Raw genomic sequence first — 23,229 nt, forward strand, 5'->3', positions numbered from 1 at the left:
AGGCATCGGTTTCCGAAATGATTTCAAGCGCGATTTTTCGGTTTTTTATTTTTTACTTGTTATTTGATACTTTTGATACTTAAAAAAATAGATACAGAATAGTTTTTTTTAAACATAATGTTTTTTCAAGATTTGTGAAATTTTTTTCGGATTGTTCTGTATTTTTTTAAAAGTTTTTTTATGGTCGTTTTATTCAGAGAAAAGATAGTCTCGGCGAGAGCCTCAGGCCAGCAGACGACAGGGCTGTCAATGTACTTGTCCCGAGACTCTACCGAGTCTCTTGATATACATAGGCGCTAAAATCCTTTATGTATTAAAAATAGATTCCAATTCACATTTTCGTTTCAATTATCATTTCTGAACTTATGGATTATATTTTGAACAGTAATGATGTTCTTCGAAGAAATGTTTAAAACAAAGTTACTTTTTACACCACGAACATCTTACTACAGCCACATTTGTGCAGCCTTCAATTTCACATTGTGTTTGAGATGATATACCAAAAGCAAATTCAACGGGATTTTCGAAATTCTCAGGTCGTTCTTCTATGTACCCACTTTTGAACCAGGCATATCGAAATAAATTTTCGTACCTCGGAGATGATAATTGATTATGTACCAGAGATTGCAGCTTGATTATATTATTTCGTAAATGTAGACTTAAATCATAATCAAGTAATATGACACTGTCTGAAAAATATCTGATATAATTTTTCCAAATTCTAAATCCGAAGACATCGAGTGGCTGGATATTCCCTGTCGTTCCCTTTGGTATGATCATTGTAACAATTTCTTTGGTACGTGGTGTAACTTCCGTGACAATACTGGGACAATGTCCACTCCATGAATCTATCAAAAGCACACTTTTCTCGCCGACGTTTGGGAAAAACCCTTCTTGAAGCCATACTTTGAAATGTTCTACAAATCAATACGTGAAAGTTAATGGCATATCTTTTTTTTTATATTTGAATATCCATAAAAAAAAACTTGGAAACCGATGCCTCATTCTTCTTATTTGATTCGAACAGCTCAATCAATTGAAAAAAATTCCACCTAATTTACGTGCAGCATTAAAATTTATCAAGAGACTCGGTAGAGTCTCGGGACAAGTACATTGACAGCCCTGTCGTCTGCTGGCCTGAGGCTCTCGCCGAGACTATCTTTTCTCTGAATAAAACGATTCGCGGTGGTGGGGGTAAAACTGGCATGTCATTTTCTGGCATTGCGGAGCTCAAGAGATGTTTTGTTAAGCGAAAATTAGTTTGGAGACTAAATTTCAAAATCTCTTTCGAATGAGCCCGAAACCAACACGATCAGTAGCGTAATTGCTGAGAAAAAACTTTGCACAGGCTTAAGATTATGCAAAAGTTACTAACACATTTAGAAATTTGACATGTCTGTATATAATACCATCAAAGGCCTCATGTCCCTCGGTCTAACTTCGCGGCGGTGTCGCGGACTGACGTCACTTGCCGAGAGCTCGAAAGTCACCAGCCGAAGTTTCACGTCATGTTGACGTTTGGGGTTATGATGTTACGAAGTGCGTGCGGGATAACTAAAAATAATTTTCGTCATCTAACGAAGTGCATATTACTATTTATTTCGTTAAATTTTGTGATATACTAAACCAGTATCAAAGCGAAAAAGGATATAAAAAATGCGCGATGCATATGTCAACGAAAACTTCAAGATTTCATGATTTTGTTCGACTGGAAATAAGCGTTAACTAAAATAATCTTTCAATTAAAACAGAGTGCGAGAAATATTGTCCAGTGTAAATATATCGTCAGTAGGCTAGGTTATATATATGAAGGCGTCAGATTATATATATGAATAAATACAACAAAAACACACAGAACTGTTAGAATGATGTTGTAAACTTTAATTGAATAAATGTTTTCTAATTTATTTCTCATGTTTCCCATATTTTGGTTCATATTCAGTTTGGCTCTGCCCTCTCCGATCCTTGTTTTCACTCCATCGGTTTGCAACGGATCGATACATATCATTAATTAATTGCTTAATATGTGTCCTATGATTTTCTACTATTTCTTCATGCTGATTGTAGTAACGTGATTCAAGAGGTTTCCAGCTATGATCATCAATCTCACATTTTGTACATCAGATTCTCAAAACAGTTTCTGGTCTTGATATAAGTGTAGTTATTCTTTTTCCACCTGGTCTGTCGAGTAACAAATTTTGAAACTTATTCCAAAAAGTCTTTGGATGCTTTGTTTGCTGATCATATGAAAAGTCGAATCTTTGGAATGCAGTAGGCAAACACAAATTTTGACAACAATACTTATGAAATGACATGTATGTTGAGTATTCCCACTTTGCAAACTACAAATGTGGAATTATTAGTGAAAAGATTGATTACACTAAGTCTACAGTTGCTCCGTTTTGGATGCGATCAAATATAATGCCTGCTAACATGCATGGGAACATACAGAATTTCTGAATACAATGTTCGCTATGTCATTTCAACGTAACATCATGACTTTTGCCAACTTTTCTCTATAATACTATAGATTTGGATTATCGAAATACAGCAAAAATCTGCGAATTATAAAATTGATATACTGTGCCACTCATTTTACTTTTTAAAACTAACTGTAACATATATATGAAGTAAAAAACTCATCACAGAAGTCTTCAGTTGCTCATTTATCGACAGATTTTAAATTGCTGTCTTCAAAATTTATTGCGCAGATACATTGAATCGCAGCAGATACCTGCGAACTCTGAAATTTCTGTGCATAAATATGTGTGTTAAGTATCACCCCCTATCTTTGATTATGAGAATGAGTAATAGAACTTGGTTTAGCAAGTTTTAAAGTATTTCTTTTTAAATACTATTGAAGTTTGTATTACTGCGGTATGAAGCGAATACCTCCAAACTTTCATATTTTTGTGTCGCAGCATGTGTGCCAATCATTTAAATTTTTTACTCCAACCGTAACATGTAATCTCAAAAATTCATCACAAACGTCTTCAGCTTTTCTAAATTCCTAAATTTTCCGTTTTCTATTTTATTCTGAGTTTTTAAACTTTTAAATTCATTCCTGAATTCTCCTGAAATTGTTTTTCTCCAAAACCAATGCAGATACCTTAAACGTCTTTGAATTCCGTTGCTCCTGTTGAATTAAGTACGCTCAGTTTTTTTTGCTTCTTTGAGTTCTGACATAATAAATGTTTCCGGGTGCCTTTTTTCAGCAACTATCAAACTGTAGATAATTGGATCTCAGCGGTCACTTGCAAACTTTGGAAATATATTTCATCGGGGACACGTTTTGAATGACACGAAAATGTCTAGATTCAGAATGCAAAAGCAACATTTAAAAAGGGCCAATTCCGTTGGATTTGTTGTGTCTTGAATTTGATCTATCTTTCCTCTTTTCCTTTATTTTTCCTAACGTTATCAGCCGAAAATCATATCTCGGCCCGCAACACGCATTGCTCCATGCTCTTGAGTTCCCAATGGACGAAACATATTAGAAGACAAAGAGAAAAATCACCAAAGTCCAAGAATAAACCTCTATCGAAATATTTTCAGTATAATGTCGACGAAAAATAGGTTTTTTTTCGTGAAAACCAACGTTATACGCCGAAAATTATAAACAATTCATAGATATTTAAACTAAAATCTTATAGTCATCTGAACATAAATAAGGATCTTTTGAGAAAAAAGACGTGATATCAAACCATAAACTTCCCCTAGGGAAAAAAAAGGTTGGGACAAGTACATTGATGGTCCCTCGTTTGCTGATAATTCCACCCATAAAAAAAACTTTAAACAAAATTTTTTTTTAATTGTAAAAAAAAATTATTTCATAAAAAAAAATACAGAACAATTCGAAAAAAATTTTACAAATCTTGAAAAAACGTTATGTTAAAAAAAAACTAATCTGCATCTATTTTTTAAAGTGTCAAAAGAATCAAATAACAAGTAAAAAATAATAAACCGAAAAATCGCGCGTGAAATCATTTTGGAAAGCGATGCCTCATTCTTCTTAAGAGATTCGAACAGCTAAATCAACTGAAAAAAATTCCATCTAATTTACGTGCGGCATTAAAATTTATTATATTAATTCGAGGCCAAGTATTTTCTAATGAATTGAAAAAAGTTACCATTTGAATTACGTGCAGCACTAAAATTTATGATATCAATCGGTGGACAAGTATTTTATTAGTAACTCCAAATTTTGACATTATTGAATTGTTCTAAGAAGCTTTCAAATCCAAAAGAATCACATGCAAGCTAGTCATTTCTTACTCTATGGTGGCAGAGACTTATAAGAAAATCGATTCTTCTCAGACTTTCAGGATCCTCTGGTATTATTCACAAAATTCGACGTCGATTGGATCGATACAAATTATGTTTAAATATGTGTTAAAAGTACTTGTCCGGCCCATCACTATTCATTCAATAAAGAATCAATCATAAAAAAACGAAATGGCACGGCAGAATCTCGTTAAAAGTTTGTTGAAATGCGATTCATTATTAATTTTATGTTTTTAATAATAGTATAGGTTAGTTCTTATTCCGAATGGAACTCGTTCGCTGGAAGAATAAGTGGGAAGTAAAAATTGCCCGCATCGAATGTAAACTGCAGAGTTATTTTGGAAGCTTGAACATATACATTATGTACAATTTTTTTCATTTATCGATGCACAATAATATCCCTTCTATATTGCGGAATAATTTGTTTCCGTTTTTGATTAAATTAGTGCAATTAAGTAAAAATTACTTGAAGATAATTCTCTCAATTCCCTCTGCATGAATGCTTGTGATCCATCAGTTCTAGACAAGCTCTGACTTTTATTTGGATAAACAATTTAAACGGAAAGTGATGGGCCGGACAAGTACTTTTAACACATATTTAAACATAATTTGTATCGATCCAATCGACGTCGAATTTTGTGAATAATACCAGAGGATCCTGAAAGTCTGAGAAGAATCGATTTTCTTATAAGTCTCTGCCACCATAGAGTAAGAAATGACTAGCTTGCATGTGATTCTTTTGGATTTGAAAGCTTCTTAGAACAATTCAATAATGTCAAAATTTGGAGTTACTAATAAAATACTTGTCCACCGATTGATATCATAAATTTTAGTGCTGCACGTAATTCAAATGGTAACTTTTTTCAATTCATTAGAAAATACTTGGCCTCGAATTAATATAATAAATTTTAATGCCGCACGTAAATTAGATGGAATTTTTTTCAGTTGATTTAGCTGTTCGAATCTCTTAAGAAGAATGAGGCATCGCTTTCCAAAATGATTTCACGCGCGATTTTTCGGTTTATTATTTTTTACTTGTTATTTGATTCTTTTGACACTTTAAAAAATAGATGCAGATTAGTTTTTTTTTAACATAACGTTTTTTCAAGATTTGTAAAATTTTTTTCGAATTGTTCTGTATTTTTTTTTATGAAATAATTTTTTTTTACAATTAAAAAAAAATTTTGTTTAAAGTTTTTTTTATGGGTGGAATTATCAGCAAACGAGGGACCATCAATGTACTTGTCCCAACCTTTTTTTTCCCTAGGGGAAGTTTATGGTTATATCAATTCAAGGCCAAGTATTTTCTAATGAATTGAAAAAAGTTACCCCTTGAATTACGTGCAGCACTAAAATTTATGATATCAATCGGTGGACAAGTATTTTATTAGTAACTCCAAATTTTGACATTATTAAATTGTTCTAAGAAGCTTTTAAATCCAAAAAAATCATACGAAAGCTAGTAATTTGTTACTCTATGGTAGCAGAGACTTATAAGAAAATCGATTCTATTCAGACTTTCAGGATCCTCTGGTATTATTCACAAAATTCGACGTCGATTGGATCGATACAAATTATGTTTAAATATGTGTTAAAAGTACTTGTCCGGCCCATCACTTTCCGTTCAAATTGTTTATCCAAATAAAAATCAGGGCTTGTCTAGAACTGATCAGTCACAAGTATTCATGCAGAGGGAATTGAGAGAATTATCTTCAAGTAATCTAGAGTCGCGGCAGCGACTCTGAGACAAGTACATTTATAACAACAACATGACATGACGAGTTGCTGCCAGAGACTCTTTACCGGAGCGATAGCGTTTCCAATTGTTTTCAAAAATTTTCAAAATTTGTTTCTTTAATAATTAATTAACTATAGTATTCCAGAGAATATTATAAGTTAACGTATTTTTTATTTTTTTTTTCTTTCGATCGCGACCTCTTCGAACTCTGTAGCTTAACGCGTTGAAGAGATATTAATTATTCATTTTTTAATAGCATCAAAAAATGGGTCGGATTTTCGCACACATTTTTGATGTTTATTTGTTTTTTTTTAGTGACAAATCTGGTGCCATAATACATTTTATATACCTATATATTTTTTTTCTGGTGCCATAATACAAGTATATACTGTAGCGAAACACACGCGCGACGGCCCGAGCCCGTCGAAACGAACGAAACTCCGCGATCTTTAGATCGCGGACAAAACATCGCGGCGACCACGCTCGTCGTTGTTGACAGGTGGCGGCCATCTTAGGCCGGTAGGCATGAGCCCGAGCGGGGCTACCGGCGCCGCTCTGAACTTCGCCGCGCTATATTTTATCGAGATTAATTCTTTTTGTATTTTTTTTATTTTAAGTCGCCCGAGCACGTGAATATGATCAAAATTTTCAGAAAAATAACACGAATTGAAGAAAAATGATCACAAGTCAAATTAATAACATAAAAACTGATCACAATGAAAAATGTAAAAAGCGACTACGACGCATGCGCGGGGAGAGCGTCGATGGGCTATAGGACGCGTACGTGACTTTTAGCGATTATAATTTTACGAATCATATTAAAACAAATAACAATGCCAAATTAAAGAAGAAATTGAGTAATAATTAATCAAATTGAAGTTTTTATTGTTTAACATCGGAATAAGCTGTAAATCATAAAAAGCGGTAGTCTGCGCATCGTATGCTAGCCCGCTCGACCAACGGGAGATCGCGAATCATGGCAACGGGCCAATCGGAGAGGACGTAACAAGTTGATGCGCAGAACCGGTCGAAAACTGAGATTCTCGGCGCTCGAGAATTTTATGGTGGGGAACGGGGTATAAGAAGCGCTGCGCGACTCATTCGGCAGACAGTTCTCCCTGGCTAAAGAATCAACTCGGACCTCTCTCAGTACATCAGCCTCAGCAATACTACACCTATCCTCAAAATCTTTGGGGTTCCCGTAGCGCGGACTCTCGGATCGACTCGGCGACGTCTCGATCCCATAGCCCGTGGACGGTGAATTGCCTATTTCCTTGGATGCCTGGATTCTCGGAGCGACTCGGTGACGTCTCGATCCCATAATCCAGGGTCCACACCTAACCTCTAAAAAATTTTTCCGGCTTTCCGTTGCACGGAGTTCTCGGATCGACTCGGTGACGTCTCGATCCCATAACACGTGGACGGAGGGTTACCTCTACCCTGTAAATGCACGGACTCTCGGAGGGATTCGGTGACGTTTCTATCCCATAGCCCGTGGTTTGCATCCTACCTTTTAACGTTTTATTTCTTTCGTATTGTTGAGGAGAATTAAAAATTCATCTTATTATCAAAAATTAAATTCACGTTTGAAAAACATTGTCCGAGGTGGTCCAGGTAGGGGGATCTAGACCCATTTAGAAAAAAATCCAAGAGGCGATAGATCGAGTTAAAATTATATCGAGCCAAAACAAAATTGAAAAATTGTAAAAGCGAAGAGATCCTCTTGGATTCATTTATATTTTTTTTTAGAGAAAACAAGCGTAACAGGACATCGGGAAAACCGCGTCAAACGAATAATAGCTCGAAGCATTGAATCGAGAGGTTTTTAAGCTCGAGGCGTGTCGAGAGACTAGAACGAACGCGACCATTAATTTTAAAATTGTTTTATTCCTAATTATCATTTTTGTACAATTAAAATTCGAAAATTGAGAAATTAAAATTATCTCAGACAGAGAATTTGCAACGTTTTCGGGTCTTTCGGGTCTTTTTCTCGCCAGATCCGCTTAAACAAAGCAAGACAATATTAAAATCAAAATACAAATTTTATTTTCCGCGAGCCAAAGTGCTAAATCTTCTTTATTTTTGTTAAATATCGATCAAAATTGAATAAAATCGATTATTTTATTATTTTCACAAAATTAACGGTGTCCGCGTTTCCTTCATACCTGCTCCTTATTATTAAGGTTGCTCGAACCGACGCGTGGCGGCGTTCAGGCCAGGTCGGCAAGAGCGTTTCGTTACAACTGGCGCCCAACGTGGGGCAGGTATTGCAGGGGGACGCGGATATTTTACTTTGCTTAAATTACTTTTAAATTTGAATGAAAATTATCGGTTGTACAAAAATGGCGGAAAAGACCGAAAGAAACGAAACAGCGAGAGATTCCGGGTTTCAAAATCCCGAGGACAATAGTGCAGGTGTTCAAAATGTCGATTTAACTACCTCGATTCCTCCTCCAGGAGCGGGGAATATTTTTAATCAATCTCGCGGTAATTTTGGTTTGCATTTGGATAAAATTGACGAGAATCCTGAAGAAATAAGATTAGAGGAATTTGGTACTCCCAAATCAAATAAAGAGAAAATGGAATTCGGTGAATTAAATCACGAATTATTAATGAGTTTAATCGAAGCAATGAAAGAAATGAAGACTCAAGTCCAGAGCATGGCCAACGAGATTGCACGAAATAATCAGGCCACTAGTGATTTAAGGGCTGAATTCACAGAGAAATTCAAGACATTGCAAGCCACAATTGCTTGTGACGTCCATAAAATTTATGATCCGATTAAACGACATGTAACGGGCTTGACAAAAATCGTACAGGACAACGAGTCAAAAAGTGCTGTAACCGAGGTCAATGTGGCGCAAATGCAACTGGATGTGAGCGCAATCAGAGAAAGGGTTGAAAATCTCGAACAGAAAGACAAAATTCAAAGTCCCAATACGGAGAGCACACGGATCGTCCTAAAACCGAGCAAAGAAGTTTCTGACGACGAATCCGATGATGAACAAGAAGAGGAAAGAAGAGAACGGATTCGGACGATGCTGCCGATGGACATGCATCCGAATAAAATCAAAATCAAACCTCCCACATATGATGGATCAGAGAAAAAGAGACCGATGAAATTCATCAAGGAATTTCGGAGGTATTGTGAGGTCACCAATCCGACCGTCACGGAGATGAAATATTTGCTGGGGCAATGCCTGGAGAAAGCGGCCAAGGAATGGTGGGTACTCATCGAGGACCGCGTTGAAGATTTTGATGAAGTAGAGAAGAAATTCGTGGAGCGCTTCTGGAGTATGGATGTGCAGAGAAAAGTAAGAAAGGACCTCGAGTTCGGACATTACTCGGAAAAGGACAATAAAATATCCAAAGTGGAATATACAATCCACATTTTTGGAGCCGCAAAGGATCTCATCCCTCCTCCCAGTGATGAAGATATAATCGCATCACTTTCGCAACACTACACGGACGAAATCCAAGCAACAATTATCAGCCGGGGATTCAAGACGCTCGAACAATTAATTGAATTCCTGGGGAAAATGGATCGGCATGGACCAATCAACTCAAAAAAAGAAAAGGAAGCTGCTCAACCCTCTCCACACCAGAATCAAAATAAAAACGAACAGAGACCGTTCCATATGCCACAGCAAAATAATTGGAATAACCAAGGAGGCTATCAAAATAATTTCAACCGTGGCAATCAGAATTGGAATCAAAACAATCGACCAAACAACGGTGGATTTAATAACGGTTGGAACAACGGCTGGAATAATCAACAGAACCGCAATTACCAGCAAAACTACAATCAAAGGCCCAATAATAATTATCAACAAAATTACAACCAGCGGCAAAACAACGGATATCCTCAGCAAAATCGCAATAATGGAAACAACAATCAACAAAACGGATATAACCGACAAAATCAGAATCCAAATTGGAGACCGCAACAGAACAATGGAGGATACAGGCCGCCGAATAATCCAAATGACCATCGTCAAACTAACGAACGACAACAACCAGAAATTCAAGCAATAGAGGTCCATCAAGAATCACAACCCTCAACTTCAGCGGCGGGAAACGAATAAACGTTGTACCCGTGCTCGAAAATATTAATCAACGAAAAACGAAAAACGAACGAGGTACAACGGCAGAAGATGAGAAGAAAGACAATTCGCAGGATGGTTTATCGGAGGACCTCCAACAAATAAGCGAAGTAAACAAAACAGAGGAGATTAAACTGGCCATCAACACGATTTTTACGGACACAAGAGAATTTTTAATGAAAGAAGAAACAAGTGAAGAAGCCGTGCCGATTATAGAATGTCCAGAAATTTATGCTAAGATAGAGGGTATCACAGTTACTGCGTTAGTAGATTCAGGTTCGAGAGTTACCACAATTTCAGAAGAATTTTATTTAGAGAACAAAGAGATTTTGAAAAATTGTCCACTTTTACCTGTCACGGGAGTGACGGTAAAAGGAGCGATAAAGGGAAAAATGACAAAAGTCAAAAATCAAATTATGGCAAAAATAGAGATTGGAAAAGTAAAAACGTACATTAAATTTTTAATAATTCCTGGCTTGATTAGAGACGTTTTGCTCGGTATTGATTCCTTGCAACCGCTCAAAAGTTTGATTAATTTGGAGGAGATGTCTTTACGAGTTAAGTATAACGAAGTTGTTGATGTTGTGCCCACAAAAGGGTCATTTGAAAAAGAAAAAGTTGTTGGAGTTTTTGAAGAAGAAGTTGAAATAGTTTTTGAAAAAGGAGAATTTGAGGGTGATGAAGAAAGTGAAGACATTAAAGATAAAGTTAGTGGGAATTTGAATAAAATTGAAGATGTAGAGGACAATGAATTCATGGAGACATTTTACCAGAGTGAAGAAAACATTTCTGAGCCAGAGCAAGAGATGAATTTTAAAATAGAAAATATTGAAGAAAAATTTGAGCCAATACAAAATTTGATTTTTGACGATACAAACAGTGAGGAGATAACTTTTGAGGAAATAGATGAAATTGTAGGACAGACTGAACTCTCTGAAAAGGAAAAAGAAATTCACAAACGAGAAATATGGAATAGGAAGGAAGTTTTTCGTAAAACCACAGGAAGAATTTCGGTTTACGAACATCGGTTAGACATTACGACGGATACGCCGATCGTTGCACACGCTTATGAGGTACCTTTAATGCATAGGGAAAAAGTAGACAGGGAGATAGAAAAATTGTTAGAGTACGGAATAATTCAGAGATCAAATAGTCCGTGGATAAATCCGATAATTCCCGTTATAAAGAAAGACGGTACAGTTAGACTTTGTTTAGACGCGCGAAAATTAAATCAGGTGATGGCTAATGACCACGAATCAGTTCCAAACATGGAAGAAATTTTTCAGAAATGCCATTCGGCGAAAGTAATGACCACTCTAGATTTAACAAATAGTTTTTGGCAGATTCCTCTTCATCCAGATTCGATGAAGTACACGGCATTCAGATACAGGGGAAAAGTCTACGAATTCAAAGTAACGCCATTTGGGCTAAAAACAAGTACCGCCGCATTATTGCGAGCTCTTGATATCATTCTTCATGGTCTAGGGGATCACGTAATAAATTTTGTCGATGACCTTTTGTGTATTTCCTCGAATTTCGATGAACACATGGCACATTTAGACGAGCTCTTAGAGAGATTACAGCAACATGGGATGACGATAAAATTGAATAAAGCAAAATTTTTCAGGCAGGAAGTAGAATTTTTAGGGCATATTTTGACGACTAAAGGCATAAAGCCACAACCAGAAAAGATACAAGCAATTCATGAGTTTCCGCCACCCAGAAATTTAAAGCAGTTAAGGGGTTTCTTGGGGTTAATTAATTATTACACTAAATTCACAAAGAAACATGCTGAAGAAACAATTCCACTCTTAAAATTACTAAAGAAGGAAACGAAATGGCGTTGGGGGGAAGATGAAAAAATCGCTTTTCAGAAGATTAAAGATTTATTTGTCGATAACGTTCTTCTAACGCATCCTGATCCAGAAAGGGAATTTATTTTGCAAACGGACGCAAGTAGCTATGCTTTGGGGGGCACCTTGGCCCAAAAAGATAAAAACGGTGATTTGGGGGTGATAATGTTTGCGAGCCGTACGCTCAAGGGTCCTGAACTAGCATACACCACTACGGAAAAAGAATTGCTCGCGATTGTTTGGTCCTTGAAAAAATTTAGAACTTATTTGCTCGGAGCAAAAATTAAAGTAATTACTGATCATCGAGCCATTACTTTCTTAAAAAATTGTCAATTATTAAATGAGAGATTAACGAGATGGATTCTCGCTATTCAAGATTACGATATTGAATTCGAGTTTTGTCGGGGAAATAGAAATGTTGTCGCGGATGTTTTGAGTCGATTAAATCCACCAGATGCTGGGGGGCGGAAAGGAAAAGAATTGGTGATTAGCACAATGTTAGCAATCAAACCGTCGCAGGAATTAGAACAGATGACTCGGCAGGTAGGACTTTGGCAAGAAAGAGAAGATAAGATCAGGGAAATTAGGGAGAGGATACAAAATGAACAAGACGATAAATATCGAATTCAAAATAACATTTTATTGAAAAAAATAAATCCCGATTCCTGGAGAATTGTTTTGCCACGAGAGATCCTCCATCTTCTCGTATCTGAAACACACAAAATGTACGGTCATGTAGGCGCGAAGAAAGTTTGGAAAATAATAAAAGAAGATTTCACTTACCCGAGATTATACCGCGTAATTAGACAAATTCTTGGTTCGTGCGATTCTTGTCAAAGAAATAAAGTTCCTAACCAGCATTCTTATGCGGCACAGCAAAATATCATTCCGGAGGGACCGGGAGATATTGTGTCGATCGATTTTTTCGGTCCCTTACCAGTTACGAAAGGTGGAATGAAACACATTCTCGTAACAATAGATGCTTTCTCTAAATTTGTAGTTTTGTACCCTCTCAAAGCGGCGACGGCGCCGGCAACAATCAATAAAATTTTTAACCATTACATTCCGGAGTTCGGCAAACCAAAAAAATTGCAATTTGACCACGGCACACAATTCACTTCACGATTATGGTTAGAGAAATTAGCCAGTGAAGGAATTCAGCCAGTTTTCTCGTCTATTCGTCATCCTCAAGGGAACATAGTCGAAAGGGTAAATAGAGAGATCGGTAGATTTTTCCGAACGTTTTTGACTGACAAGCATACTGATTGGTTAAAGTGGGTTCGAGTAATAGAGGATTGTATGAACGAGACTCATCACGAAATAACAGAAATGACGCCAGTCGAGATTCAGAGAAACATACAACCACAAAGAATTTGGAAAAACTGGATTCAGGTAGAAAAAGACGAACAATTCAATGAGGAAGAAGGGATTGAAGCTAAATTAATGCTGGCCAGGGATAGAATAGTGAGAAAAGGCAGGGAAAGAGCTCAAAAATTTGATCAGAAGCATAAATTAATTAATTTCAATGAGGGCGACCTAGTTCTGGCAAAAGCGTGTAATGTAAGCGATCCAGTTAACAAAAAAATGGCGAAATTCTTTTCAATTTACGAGGGACCATACAGAATTAAAAAACAGATAGCTGCTGCAACATTTATTCTTGAAAATCCGGAGACCGAAGTAGAAAGAGGGATGTACCATGCCGCGAATCTTAAGAAATACAAAAATTGATCAAATTTGCTGATTCCGAGTAAAATTACCGGGATGTATTTTAATTAACTATATAACAAATCTTTTCATATTGTTTCCAAACGATTCCAATGCAAAAAATTGTCAAATTACAATAAAAAATTTCAAAATTTCACGTCAAGCGTCATACAAAACCGTTGCGCACTCTCCATCCGTATTTCTTCTTCGGGACCTTCTAAAAACCAAAAAAATGCACAAAAACCCGAAAAAATTTAATAATAATGAAAAGAAAAGAAAGACAAACAATATTGAAGCATTTTGTTAGCAACAATAGCAATAAACAATGACAAAACTCATTTCTATTATAAATTTCAAAGATATTACGAAAAAGGGTAAAAGGTGCATTAGAGAGCTATAATCACTCGATTGTTCAAGTTAGTTAACAATAAATTCCATTTAAACAACCGAAAAACAATATAAGAAGTTTGCGATTGCGTCATGCTTTCGGCACGACCGGAAGTTCATGAAAACGAAGTTTTAGGCATTAGTTCCCGAAGTATCCACGATCGGCGAGTGGCGCTGTTAGCAGCCGAACTCACGAGCGTTAGCGAGGTCCGGCCGCCATGTCAAGTCGTCACTCGACAACGGACACTCGAACGAGACGGACGTGGTTTCTAGCAGCAGAAAATCGAAAGTACGAGAATTCAGAGGGACTTGGGAATTTTTTAGGCGTAAATACAGGTAAAAATTACAGATTTAGGTGTACTAAGCATGAGGAATGATGAAAAAGTAAGTAGAGGATAGGAAACAAGAAAAGATAGAAATGAGCGGGAGAAAATTTCTGGACGGGTATAGGCATGAAGATGGACGCAAGCACACAGACTGAAGTTAGGCGAAAGAACTTCGCACAACAAACGGACGGAGGAGAAGGAGAGTGGGTGAATGAGGATAAGGAGGTGGAGATAGTGAGGGAGATAAAGGGAAGGAAGGATGAGGCGGACGTCACTATCATTGCTGTGTTTTGCCCGATTGCGTCTAATAAAAAGACGCGGCATGTAAAAACACAGACCACGGCATCAACAAAGGAGAAGGGAATACAAACGGAATGGATTCTCTACGAGATTGAGATTGAGGACTCTCGAAAGGCTAGTCGAGAAAAACTCCTCCAGTATATCGCCCGCCAACAGATTTTGTTAAAAACTAGGGAGGAATTTCAAGTAGTTCCAATCCTATCTCCGATCCGCGAATATGCGGACAGAGCGGAGGAATGGAAGAGTTGGGGAGCAGGAGAGTTTAGGTGGGACGAAGACGAAAAAGAGAACGCACAAAATAACAACAACAATCACATTGACAAGAACATTGATGAAAAGAAAAGAACGAATGATGACGAGGAGAAGAAACAAACAAAGAGGATAAAGGAAGAAGCGGAAAGAAAAGACAAGGAGAACATAGAAAACGAAAATGACAATAACGTAAACAAGAGGAAAAAGACGATTAACGATCACAGGGAAAAACAAACGAAGAGAATAAAAAGGGAGGTAGAAATAGAAAACAAAGGGAACAACGTTGACAACAATGACGTTAACAATGAAAAGAAGAGAAAAAGGAATGACGATGACGGACAAACAAATACGAAAAAGATAAGGAGAGAAATAAAACAACAAGACCTCAACACATTAAACGGAACTAACTGGTTGAACGACGAAATAATCAACAATTACTTTGAGTTGGTTAGTAACAAGGATACGTTCACGATGAACTCATTTTTCTTTCCACGACTCCATGTAAACGGATATAACGCCGTTAAACGTTGGACGAAAAAAATTAACATCTTTAAGTACCGTAAAGTGATTGTCCCTATTCACTTGGGCAATCATTGGTGCCTTGCGGTAATAGATATGCTCTTTGGTGAGATTTGCTATTATGATAGTTTCAAGGGCAGTCAGCCCGCCTACTTGGCAACACTCCTGGAGTATTTAGTCCAGGAGGCGCAAGAGAAAAACGAGGTTCCTATCAATAAAGAGGAATGGACCCTTGGGAATAAAACAAACATTCCCTGTCAGACGAATGGGTATGACTGCGGGGTCTTCACGTGTCAGTTCGCCCGTTATGAAGCAGCAAATAGAGCAATCGATTTCACACAACAGGACATGCCACAAATCAGAGCGAAAATGGCTCGTGAATTGCAGGCGGGATGTCTTGAAGATTAAATTCAAGATTTGCTCCTGTTCTCAAAAGTATAATCTTAACACTGTTATTTTTTTTTTAAGAAAACGGATCTCAAATATCCTCATTTTTGTTATGTTTTGTTTATTTCATTTTGTTAAAAACGTCACAAATCAGCCAAATGCAAATAAAAGACGTTATTCTATTTTCCTCCAAAGTCTCCTGTGTTTTTTTTTTATTCTTTAACCTGAAAATAAGCATCCTATCGTTGTCCTCTGGATTCTCTGCACCTGAAAAACATAAAAATACTTACCTGCGATGACTCGGGAAAGTCTGCGCCTGAAAAAGAAGAACAAAAGTAAAAAACAGCATTGAAATTTAAATTAGAAAACGCGAAAATTACTTACTGTAGAGAAGCGATGTCCTGAGAATGCTGAACCTGAAAAATAGAAAATATAATTAAGGAAAGTTTAATTAGAAAATAGAATAAATCACCTTACTTACCTGATGAGAAACCGATGTCCTGGAACGCGCTAGCCTGCAAAAGAAAAAAGAAAAATTTTTGAATTTGGCAATAAATGCGAATACTTACTCGTCTAGATCCGATGTCCTGAAAAGAAAAGAAAAAGATTAGAAATAATTGTAAAAATTAGAAATGTTAGAAATTAAGTACTTACCTGTAACACTGAAAAATAAGGAAAAACGAATCGGAAAGGGAAATAAAGGAAGAGAAATGGAAGTGGGGATGAAAAATGATGGACAGAAGAGTGAATAAGGACTAAGCAGTGAAGTGGGGGTAATATGGACGAATAAGAGACTGTAAAAGTGAAGTGGGGGTAATATGGATGAATAAGAGACTGTAAAAGTGAAGAGGGGGTAATATGGACTGAAAATGAAAAGAGTGGGGAGTGTGAAAAGAGTGGGGATTGAAGTTGGGTATAAGAGTCGGAGCAGCGGGCTCCGGAGCGTCATTCCAGCTCCGGTCCAGCTACTAGCAACATCGGCAAGTCTACCTGATCGTCAACAACGACATCGGCAACAAGAAAGTTTCAACATTGAGAAATCAGCTAGTTCATCCTGAGCAACATCGAAATATCTTTCAAAATGAGGATCCACAACATTCCTGGAGTACCAACGCCTTCTCCGTGGCCTGGTACGTGGGAAGGGACCATGGAGTGCATCATCTTGGATTTCAAAAATCCAACGAACTTCACATTTACAACCAAAACGAAATATTGGGAGCTGTGCGACTTCGAATACGAGCTTGGGGCGCACGTCAACCGAATGGGGCATATGCAAAGGCCAGGTTATCAGATTGGTAATCACTACGCTTTGGAAATCGGCAGTGTAGCCCATCGCGTGGAATTGATGGGATACGAGGACAGTGAAGCCACATTGAGATTCATCGATCGAGGGACAACGCTTATGCATCCAGTTTTTGATTTGAGTGCCCTTCCGCATGCGTTCCTTGTGGCTCCACCCTTTTCATCGAGAGGTTACCTATCGGGAATTAAACCATTTTTGGGAGAACGATGGGAGGAAACTGTGTGCCTCTACTACCAACGGGCCTTGGAAGAAAAAAGAGTCAAGATCAAGATTGTTTCTGAACACCCTACCAAGGAGGCACATGAGGTTCGGTTATTCACACTGCCGCACAACGATAACTTGGGAGATCGACTCGTTCTTGAAGAGTTTGCAAGAGAAGGGACATACGAGTGTTGTTTAAACGATGACATCGGGATGATCTCTCCAGAGGAGATGCAGGACCTGATAGAGGAAGAAAAAGCAGCTGGTAACTGGTATGCCTATCGACGAGAACGTGTCCTCGGCGATCCCCCAAATTAGTGAAAAACGTCGAGAACATCGAGAACATCGAGAATATCAAGATCATTAAATCCATTCATCCCCAGGGTCAAGGCGTCAGCTTTTCCTTTCAAAAACTCCATTTCCGATTTCCGAATGTTCAAATTTTTAAGCATTTTAAATTGTTAAACTAAGATTGGAGAACAAAAATCTCTAATTCTTAGATTTTTTTGTTCTGGGGGGCATTTGTAGCGAAACACACGCGCGACGGCCCGAGCCCGTCGAAACGAACGAAACTCCGCGATCTTTAGATCGCGGACAAAACATCGCGGCGACCACGCTCGTCGTTGTTGACAGGTGGCGGCCATCTTAGGCCGGTAGGCATGAGCCCGAGCGGGGCTACCGGCGCCGCTCTGAACTTCGCCGCGCTATATTTTATCGAGATTAATTCTTTTTGTATTTTTTTTATTTTAAGTCGCCCGAGCACGTGAATATGATCAAAATTTTCAGAAAAATAACACGAATTGAAGAAAAATGATCACAAGTCAAATTAATAACATAAAAACTGATCACAATGAAAAATGTAAAAAGCGACTACGACGCATGCGCGGGGAGAGCGTCGATGGGCTATAGGACGCGTACGTGACTTTTAGCGATTATAATTTTACGAATCATATTAAAACAAATAACAATGCCAAATTAAAGAAGAAATTGAGTAATAATTAATCAAATTGAAGTTTTTATTGTTTAACATCGGAATAAGCTGTAAATCATAAAAAGCGGTAGTCTGCGCATCGTATGCTAGCCCGCTCGACCAACGGGAGATCGCGAATCATGGCAACGGGCCAATCGGAGAGGACGTAACAAGTTGATGCGCAGAACCGGTCGAAAACTGAGATTCTCGGCGCTCGAGAATTTTATGGTGGGGAACGGGGTATAAGAAGCGCTGCGCGACTCATTCGGCAGACAGTTCTCCCTGGCTAAAGAATCAACTCGGACCTCTCTCAGTACATCAGCCTCAGCAATACTACACCTATCCTCAAAATCTTTGGGGTTCCCGTAGCGCGGACTCTCGGACCGACTCGGCGACGTCTCGATCCCATAGCCCGTGGACGGTGAATTGCCTATTTCCTTGGATGCCTGGATTCTCGGAGCGACTCGGTGACGTCTCGATCCCATAATCCAGGGTCCACACCTAACCTCTAAAAAATTTTTCCGGCTTTCCGTTGCACGGAGTTCTCGGATCGACTCGGTGACGTCTCGATCCCATAACACGTGGACGGAGGGTTACCTCTACCCTGTAAATGCACGGACTCTCGGAGGGATTCGGTGACGTTTCTATCCCATAGCCCGTGGTTTGCATCCTACCTTTTAATGTTTTATTTCTTTCGTATTGTTGAGGAGAATTAAAAATTCATCTTATTATCAAAAATTAAATTCACGTTTGAAAAACATTGTCCGAGGTGGTCCAGGTAGGGGGATCTAGACCCATTTAGAAAAAAATCCAAGAGGCGATAGATCGAGTTAAAATTATATCGAGCCAAAACAAAATTGAAAAATTGTAAAAGCGAAGAAATCCTCTTGGATTCATTTATATTTTTTTTTAGAGAAAACAAGCGTAACAGGACATCGGGAAAACCGCGTCAAACGAATAATAGCTCGAAGCATTGAATCGAGAGGTTTTTAAGCTCGAGGCGTGTCGAGAGACTAGAACGAACGCGACCATTAATTTTAAAATTGTTTTATTCCTAATTATCATTTTTGTACAATTAAAATTCGAAAATTGAGAAATTAAAATTATCTCAGACAGAGAATTTGCAACGTTTTCGGGTCTTTCGGGTCTTTTTCTCGCCAGATCCGCTTAAACAAAGCAAGACAATATTAAAATCAAAATACAAATTTTATTTTCCGCGAGCCAAAGTGCTAAATCTTCTTTATTTTTGTTAAATATCGATCAAAATTGAATAAAATCGATTATTTTATTATTTTCACAAAATTAACGGTGTCCGCGTTTCCTTCATACCTGCTCCTTATTATTAAGGTTGCTCGAACCGACGCGTGGCGGCGTTCAGGCCAGGTCGGCAAGAGCGTTTCGTTACAATACTTATATATATTTCGTGATATGACGTATGGTGTGTTGTTAAATGAATGAGGTTATAAAGATCGCGTTTGACAGTTCTCTGTAGTACAAGTATATATCTATATATTTCCGTGATGTAAAAGAAAGATCGCGAATGTAACAGTTTTCACCGACTATTCACTGACTATTTAAAAGCAGGACAATGTTTAGTGAAAATGGTGAAAAAAGTAAAGATGAAAAAAAGCGAAATAGAGGTCGAAATCCAAGATTGTGTTTTCAACAGTTAAAGTTTCATACGCAGAAGACTGCCAGTCAGAAGACCGAAATAAAATTTTGGTTCCTTCCGGATAGAGATTTCTTGAGTTGGTCCGTATTCTGAATTTTTGGATCAACAAAAATTTTTGGATCCGCAAAGAAAATGAAGAAAGATAGAGTGCGGGTGAGTATACTTGCAGGCTCCGGTGACAATGCTTTTAAGTAAGTAGAATAATTTTTCAATATAATAGTAATTTTCTGATTACAGAATCTTTTATCTCCAGTGCTAATGAAATGTGGAAGCGGTCTGTTGCTGTTCCTTTTCATTTTTGGTTGTGAAGACTGTCGCAATGGTCCAAGTCCACGGGTTCCTAAAGTGTCAGAATTTGTTACGGACCAGCAAAAATTTTGTTGTCTGAGATAAAGGTATCAAAATTTGATCCTCAATCAGAATTTAAACCACAAGTTAATAGTAGAGATGAAGATGAAATTGCAATCAACAGCGTTAAAGTTTCATACTAAAAGACTGCCAGTCAGAAGACCGAGATAAAATTTTGGTTCCTTTCGGATAGAGATTTCTTGAGGTTTGGATCAACGTTGATCTGCAAAGAAAATGAAGAAAGATCAAGTGCGGGTGAGTATACTTGCAGGCTCCGGTGACAATGCTTTTGAGTAAGTAGAATAATTTTTCAATATAATAGTAATTTTCTGATTACAGAATCTTTTATCTCCAGTGCTAATGAAATGTGGAAGCGGTCTGTTGCTGTTCCTTTTCATTTTTGGTTTTGAAGATTGTCGCAATGGTCCAAGCGTACAGGTTCCTAAAGTGTCAGAACTTGTTACGGACCAGCAAATCTGAGATAAAGGTATCAAAATTTGATCCTCAATCAGAATATAAACCACAAGCCCTATAAACTCGTTCAGTTTAATAGTATAGATGAAGATGAAATTGCAATAAAAATTTTTTTTTATTACAGTGGAAGCGTTGTTTCCTGATAAAACTCTTTTGATTCAAATGGACACGGTGTGATTTTTTTCCATGACCTCAGTTTGGTTGGTCAACACGGTTTTACAGTCTCAAGCGTTCCATGAAAATATATGGCTCAAAGTCTTGATTGTCCAGATTTCGTGATCTCAAGTGATTGATATGGAGGTATTCCTTGAGCCAAGGGCTTCAAATGAGTGGATACTGGGAATGACATTCTTGGGTCAGACTCGTTGGGAATATGTTAGAACTTTTCAGTTCTGGAAGGTGCGATACTACAGAGAATGAAATTTCGATTCAGGTATATTTATATGCATTTTTTTGTAGTTTTCTATCAAATTGAATGAGAAACGAAGTCATCATTATGTGATTAATTGTATTCTATTTCAGTTAAAAAAAAAAATATTTCTGGATTTTCGCTGTGAGAATTCCGTCCAAACTGCTTGGTCATTTTTCGTGTTGCTCTTGCCAAGACACAACCATTGATTCAAGTGTTTCTCAAGGTAAGTCAGTATCCAAGTTTAACGCTACGAATTAGTCGATGATGGAAATTATTGCAATCATGGTTTGAAACACTTATATATATATATATATATATTGTAACGAAACGCTCTTGCCGACCTGGCCTGAACGCCGCCACGCGTCGGTTCGAGCAACCTTAATAATAAGGAGCAGGTATGAAGGAAACGCGGACACCGTTAATTTTGTGAAAATAATAAAATAATCGATTTTATTCAATTTTGATCGATATTTAACAAAAATAAAGAAGATTTAGCACTTTGGCTCGCGGAAAATAAAATTTGTATTTTGATTTTAATATTGTCCTTGCTTTGTTTAATCGGATCTGGCGAGAAAAAGACCCGAAAGACCCGAAAACGTTGCAAATTCTCTGTCTGAGATAATTTTAATTTCTCAATTTTTGAATTTTAATTGTACAAAAATGATAATTAGGAATAAAACAATTTTAAAATTAATGGTCGCGTTCGTTCTAGTCTCACGACACGCCTCAAACTTAAAAACCTCTCGATTCAATGCTTCGAGCTATTATTCGTTTGACGCGGTTTTTCCGATGTCCTGTTACGCTTGTTTTCTCTAAAAAAAAAATATAAATGAATCCAAGAGGATCTCTTCGCTTTTACAATTTTTCAATTTTGTTTTGACTCGATATAATTTTAACTCGATCTATCGCCTCTTGGATTTTTTTCTAAATGGGTCTAGATCTCCCTACCTGGACCACCTCGGACAATGTTTTTCAAACGTGAATTTAATTTTTGATAATAAGATGAATTTTTAATTCTCCTCAACAATACGAAAGAAATAAAACGTTAAAAGGTAGGATGCAAACCACGGGCTATGGGATAGAAACGTCACCGAATCCCTCCGAGAGTCCGTGCATTTACAGGGTAGAGGTAACCCTCCGTCCACGTGTTATGGGATCGAGACGTCACCGAGTCGATCCGAGAACTCCGTGCAACGGAAAGCCGGAAATTTTTTTTTTAGAGGTTAGGTGTGGACCCTGGATTATGGGATCGAGACGTCGCCGAGTCGCTCCGAGAATCCAGGCATCCAAGGAAATAGGCAATTCACCGTCCACGGGCTATGGGATCGAGACGTCGCCGAGTCGATCCGAGAGTCCGCGCTACGGGAACCCCAAAGATTTTGAGGATAGGTGTAGTATTGCTGAGGCTGATGTACTGAGAGAGGTCCGAGTTGATTCTTTAGCCAGGGAGAACTGTCTGCCGAATGAGTCGCGCAGCGCTTCTTATACCCCGTTCCCCACCATAAAATTCTCGAGCGCCGAGAATCTCAGTTTTCGACCGGTTCTGCGCATCAACTTGTTACGTCCTCTCCGATTGGCCCGTTGCCATGATTCGCGATCTCCCATTGGTCGAGCGGGCTAGCATACGATGCGCAGACTACCGCTTTTTATGATTTACAGCTTATTCCGATGTTAAACAATAAAAACTTCAATTTGATCAATTATTACTCAATTTCTTCTTTAATTTGGCATTGTTATTTGTTTTAATATGATTCGTAGAATTATAATCGCTAAAAGTCACGTACGCGTCCTATAGCCCATCGACGCTCTCCCCGCGCATGCGTCGTAGTCGCTTTTTACATTTTTCATTGTGATCAGTTTTTATGTTATTAATTTGACTTGTGATCATTTTTCTTCAATTCGTGTTATTTTTCTGAAAATTTTGATCATATTCACGTGCTCGGGCGACTTAAAATAAAAAAAAATACAAAAAGAATTAATCTCGATAAAATATAGC

The 23,229-nt window shown here is 37.7% G+C and overlaps 1 protein-coding gene across 1 annotated transcript; it reads left to right on the top strand.

Annotated features, from left to right (window-relative positions):
• The first annotated feature begins 14,521 nt into the window (after positions 1-14,521).
• LOC122408942 (sentrin-specific protease 1-like) lies at positions 14,522-15,874 on the top strand. The gene has a single exon (XM_043416075.1). It carries the CDS (start codon positions 14,522-14,524, stop codon positions 15,872-15,874), a length of 1,353 nt encoding a protein of 450 aa, XP_043272010.1.
• The last annotated feature ends 7,355 nt before the right edge of the window (positions 15,875-23,229 follow it).

Source organism: Venturia canescens, chromosome 4 (genome assembly GCF_019457755.1).
Source record: "Venturia canescens isolate UGA chromosome 4, ASM1945775v1, whole genome shotgun sequence".
NCBI classification, from domain to species: Eukaryota; Metazoa; Arthropoda; class Insecta; order Hymenoptera; family Ichneumonidae; genus Venturia; species Venturia canescens.

Bases quoted from the DNA above. Each gene is read 5' to 3' on its own strand.
- LOC122408942 (XM_043416075.1), top strand. From the start codon at position 14,522: ATGAAGATGGACGCAAGCACACAGACTGAAGTTAGGCGAAAGAACTTC.